Here is a 5,531-nt window from a genome sequence, read left to right as displayed (position 1 = left end):
CAGGAGTTTGACCCCTATTAACAAGGAAGAAAAATAAAGTTTTAGGAACAATCTGATTCTACAATATTGCCAACATGGCTAAGGCACCTAATCCTTAACTCTGGCACTAAATGAGATTTTTCTGTCTCATCTAGTTGGGCAGTTTCACTCCAAGTATTATAGTGAAACTTTTGTAACAGGAGCAATATCCAATGGCAGGTGACCAACCTAAAATGCAACCCATAGACAGAGGCACTTCTTATGTCTATGAACACAGGCACTGAAACAAATGTTAACTAGTTAAGAGCTTTTTCAGTTTGGAAACAGTAAAGTTGAACAAATACAAATGCAATCCACAATGCTTATTCTGCTGCTAGCTTGTATACACATTAGTACTAACCAGATAAAAAGTGAGATATGAAAGAGCTGCATAGCCAGCACAAAAGAAACAAAGCAAACACTGCAACAGAACGACCCATTTCAGGTAGGGTCACATCAGACTTATCATGCTAGTACTATCGCAGTGCATTCTCCCAGCATGATTTCCTCATGACTGTATGATTTCCCCCTTGCCAAGTAATCCAGAGAAGTTTAAAAATGAAGTATCATCTGCTGTTGAAATTATTTTGAAAACAAGAGCAGGATGTACATACACGGAACACCTCCTTTCTGAGTGTGCAGAAAGTCTAAGCAAGCATTACAGAGACTATTACAGACTCTGGCATGCACCAATCACAGATTTCAGCCTTCATTCATTTCTCTGCAAGTTTGTGAATTCAAACAGCTGACATTTTGTTTTCCCAAATAACAAAGCAGTCCTGTATCATCGTCATTTTTTTTTTTTTTTTTTTTGCCCCTTCCCCCTCATTTTTCTCTATGAGGGGGAGTTTACTTCATTATAGGGCATTTTTTGGCTGGCTCTCAGGAACAGGAGAGGTAGCCATGGACCACATGTCCAGGCTCACCAGCAGAGCTAGTGCAGAGAAGAGAGAGTGCCCATGGAGCAGAGGAGGTGCAGTACCTGAAATGCCTCTCGCCCAGGACACAGAAGGCAGTGCAGGGCTCATGCCACCAAGACGTGCAAGGGCCAAGACCCCACAATTTATAATTTCACAAGCCTTGAAATGATCTAGTGAAGCACTGAAGCTTTTATTGATGAAGCCTTTTCCCAACAAGCCAAAGTTGTCTATATCAGTTCGGGTGCCCTGACAGGGGGTTTAGGATACTCATGCAAATGCTGTCATGGAAATAAAGGGGTTCTCACTACTGAATGCGCCCCAGTTATGCTGCAAAGTAAAAAAGTCCTTATTAGAAGTCTGTCACCTAGGGCACTCTGAACTAAAAACATACTGCAAGACAACACTATAACCCAATTTTATGCATAAATATGGTCCAGGAGAACGAGCTAAGGCAGGAGACTCTTCTCCCGTGCCAACTCCACAGAAACCCAAGCAGCACAGGACCTGCTAGGGCACTAGGACTGGTGAGGCTGTTTCAGCCACAACTGTGTAAGTGATCCCTGTATCCCTACTGAAAATGATTAGAAATAATAAATGTTCTAGTGCATTGATTGAACTGTCCCTGAAACGTGCAAGTTTGCTAGAAGGTACCAGGGAGTACAAGCGTGACACACAGGATAAAAATTTATTATAATTCTATTTACAACTAACTAGTGCTCCAAACAGATTAGATTCCAGCACACAAAGACAAATTTTAAAAATCCTGTTTTCCAAGAAATGGCCTTCCTTCCATAAATCTGTATTTCATTTCAGTATAATAGATGATAAACTATCTGTAGCATCATTTATTTTCATGTACTATGTAGTGCCAACTACAACACTGGCACTAAATTCTTCTGCTACCCTGACTTGCTTTTCTAGGCATACTCCTTAAAAATACCTCCTTCTAGCCTGTGGTCATGTTTTAGATTAAACAACCTTTTTACTCCACATAGTTTTCTTTTAAATATAGATAAAGAATATTAAAGTGAATGATTATTACATTCGAATTTATCCGGAACAGCAATGACAACAATACATATTAAATGCACATAGGAACTGTCCCTACAATTCAGAGTGCAATTACAAAACTTATTTAGCAGGCTAACATCTTAAAAATAGAAGTGGTTAGAAGAAACAAGGCTTCTTTGATTCTTAGTAAAATGCTCCTCAGACTAAAACACACACACGAATGCACTGAGAAAGTAAGCCTGAATGTACATACATATGACGACATGATTTCAGTAGTGTTCTGTCGCCTTATTCATTCTGGAGGGAAAATAAATAAAAACCTAAAACACTACAACAAGGAATACAAAATTTAGTTTGCCAACCGGAGAAAGCAGGGATTCAGTTTAGTTCCTAGATTTACAAGTTCAGTTCATATTCCAGCCTTATCTAAACGCCAGTATTCTAGAACCATGTATAAAGGGATTGTAAAGAATAAACACAGAGGAACAAAAATCTGATTTCAATGATAAATGCCAAACTATATACAGCATCTTGTAGTTGCATTTCTACCAGTGTTACCACCACAGGTACTAGATATGTCTAAGAGCTTAAACCGGTAAAACGGATATATCTTCCCCTTACTGAAATGAGTAATGCTGGAATAAATGTTTTTATTCTTGCTTTGTTACTAGCATTTCTTCCATAGATTCCTCAACTGTGTTAAGATAGCTGAAGTACCACGGTTCCTGTTTATTAAACATGTAACAAGACAAAAAAAGGTAGATCGTAAATGCTAATTTGGCCACAGCTTCTCGAACTACACTCTTAAAAGCACTGCGGTGTAACTCCCACCCACACTAATTCCTGCTATAATTCTGCTGAATAGAGTGACATTAAGAATCAAAGCGGTGCTTTGTCTTTTAAAGAAGATGCTAAGGTCGCGAAGGGGGCTTGGAAGGGAATAAAAACAAAAATTAGGATAAAATGGCAACTAGAAAATTGCAGCTATACAGTACTAAAAATGCTTCATAAACAGTCCAGTATGACTGATGCAGAACCACTGGCAATTTTTTTAGATAGGATTCAAAGCACAGTGCATCTCAGAAAGAATAAAAAAATTACTTTCAGAGTGTTCTCATACACACAACCTGCCTGTACCTACCAAAGAAGGAAGGGCTTTGAGCAGTGAAAGCCAGGAGCCATGCTGGGCAGTCCATGCTGCACTACCAATGGATACAAATGAGAAGCAGTTTCAGAGTAATCACCCTCAGACGTTTGCTGCACACTAAGCTGCACACACCAGCCTGAAAACAATCTGGTCTAATTTTGTTCATCCATTAAGCAGATAATCTATTTAACCTCTCCCAATTGACAACAGACTATTTATTACAAGTATTTTTAAGCAAAAACAAATTTAAAGAATTTAAATTACGGACAGCTAGCTTAACAAGTTGTGAAAGGACATGAAGGATACCAGTAAATGTAAATATAAATTTACTAAATCTTCTATTTCTTCCCTGATTTATGTACATACAGACAAATCAAAACACCGGAGCAATCTGAAAACAAGCAAATTGTTTAATTCTGGACTACACTCACTTCACAGCAAATATTCTACTCATGCTACTTGCAGGAAGGCATTTTGAGTTGTGTTTGGAGTGTCTGGGTTGCAGGACTTAACTGTACCACCACCAACACACTATCTTCAAAATATGAAGGTTTTTTTTAAATAAACTATAGAAATAAAATAAGCGAAATTAATTCAGGATCTTGCTGAAGCAACTAAGTAATGTTCTATATAAAAAATACAACCCATCCTGTTTACTATTACTACATCTCAAAGATAAATATAAAAAACATATTTCTTGTATTTGTGAAAGTAAACGTATCTGTAAAATTGAAAGAAAAAAATTAAAAGATATTTAATAGAAAACAACCTTTCAATTTCCATCTTTCTAAATACAACATTCTCCATATATTTTCTCTTCTTTGATACAGATGCAGCTTTATGTTCTACCACTTTTAATAGCTAAGGCGAAGTAACAGAGATTAAAAAAAAAAAAAAATCAAACCACTGCTTTCTAATGTGAAGAGACACTCTATAGTGTCACCCAGTGGGACTGAGCACCCTCTGCAAAGGTATAAGCATCCTCCTGCTCCCCCAACTCACACACAGCACCGGAAGGCATCCTGCTGCAACTCCAGCCTGAGAGAGCCAAACTGATGCTGCCAACTTGATACAGAAATCCCCTGTAAACTGGTGTAATAGTAAGCGTGCTCAAGGCAAAGCGAGGGCTGCAAAGAAGGAAAACTGAGGCAGAAAGAAGGTGATGCAGCACTGATTTAGAGCTAAGCTATCTTGCCAGAACGGGTTTCTTTTCCCGGAGGCTCTGTTTAATATGACAAGTTTCTGTCACAAACAATCATCAGCACAAGAAAGTATCAGTCTGATAAAGGTAAGTGGGGGAATATTAAAGCAAATGTAAGAAAATAAAAAATGAAAACAAACCTCAAAAATAAAAAATATGACACAAAAGAATGTTAAGATAGAAACATTTTGTCCATTTAACTGCAACGTGCATGGCCAGGAAGGAGATGAATGCCCAAGGTCCACGCTCCCACTTGGTCCTTATAACAGAATTGAGGAAAAATCGTCTACACTCTGAGAAAACACAGGACCTTCACAACTACTAAAAATGGAAAAGGATGGCCAATAATCCATGAGTAAGGAAAGAGAGACGTGTAAGGAAATCACAGCTGTTTTTAGGATTCCAAAATTACATCCATCTAACTAAAACTTTTTCAAAGGCACAGGGAGGTTTACAAGGCGTCCAGGGAACTCAGGTATTGCTAACATTCAGTTGTAACCTTTTCTAACCACGTGCCTCAGCTTTTAATCTTATGGTAGTTTGAACGTACACTTCTAAAACATCCCTTTAAAATAAGATTTGCAATCATTTCGATAATATGCCTGTATTACTCTTACTAAACTTACGAAAAGTACACTTATAAAGCAAGGAATCTTTTCTTGTAACCTTCTAACTTATTTCTGACAGGCCAAAAGACAAAACTTTCCCTTACTGTAAAGACTGATCAGAAGTAACTTTCAAAAAAAAAAAAAGCTCAAACCTAATTAACAAAATTACCAGCCCCTGACTCACTCAGAAGACAGTCACAACCTTTCCATGCAGAAAAGTACACCAGTAAAATTCTCACAAGCAGATCCAGGCACGTGATTAACAAAGGGCTGTGCATGATCTGGATGTGCTTATCCCTGAACTACAAAACCATAGGTTTCATCTCGAATTTAAAAAAAAAAAAGCTCAAACCTAATTAACAAAATTACCAGCCCCTGACTCACTCAGAAGACAGTCACAACCTTTCCATGCAGAAAAGTACACCAGTAAAATTCTCACAAGCAGATCCAGGCACGTGATTAACAAAGGGCTGTGCATGATCTGGATGTGCTTATCCCTGAACTACAAAACCATAGGTTTCATCTCGAATTTGAAAGCCATCAATCTATACTGCATGATGTCATCAAAAACTTTTATGAAGCCATTTGTAACTTTAGCATCTTGCAGTACAAATTTTCACAATGTT

At 37.9% G+C, this 5,531-nt stretch overlaps 1 protein-coding gene across 1 annotated transcript in view; it reads right to left on the bottom strand.

The window, feature by feature from the left end:
- Positions 1-5,531, bottom strand: part of FARP2 (FERM, RhoGEF and pleckstrin domain protein 2) — a gene marked incomplete at both ends in the record, with an annotated part of 42,273 nt that overhangs the window by 29,651 nt on the left and 7,091 nt on the right. Inside the window, one exon of the mRNA XM_010132092.1 lies at positions 3-14. Within this exon, the coding sequence (XP_010130394.1) occupies positions 3-14 (12 nt within the window). The remainder of the gene's footprint in view (positions 1-2; positions 15-5,531) is intronic.

This window comes from Buceros rhinoceros, unplaced genomic scaffold (assembly GCF_000710305.1).
Source record: "Buceros rhinoceros silvestris isolate BGI_N320 unplaced genomic scaffold, ASM71030v1 scaffold19072, whole genome shotgun sequence".
In the NCBI taxonomy this organism is placed as follows: domain Eukaryota; kingdom Metazoa; phylum Chordata; class Aves; order Bucerotiformes; family Bucerotidae; genus Buceros; species Buceros rhinoceros.
Note: the sequence above shows the minus strand (reverse complement) of the source record. Positions and strands in the feature narration are given on the sequence as shown.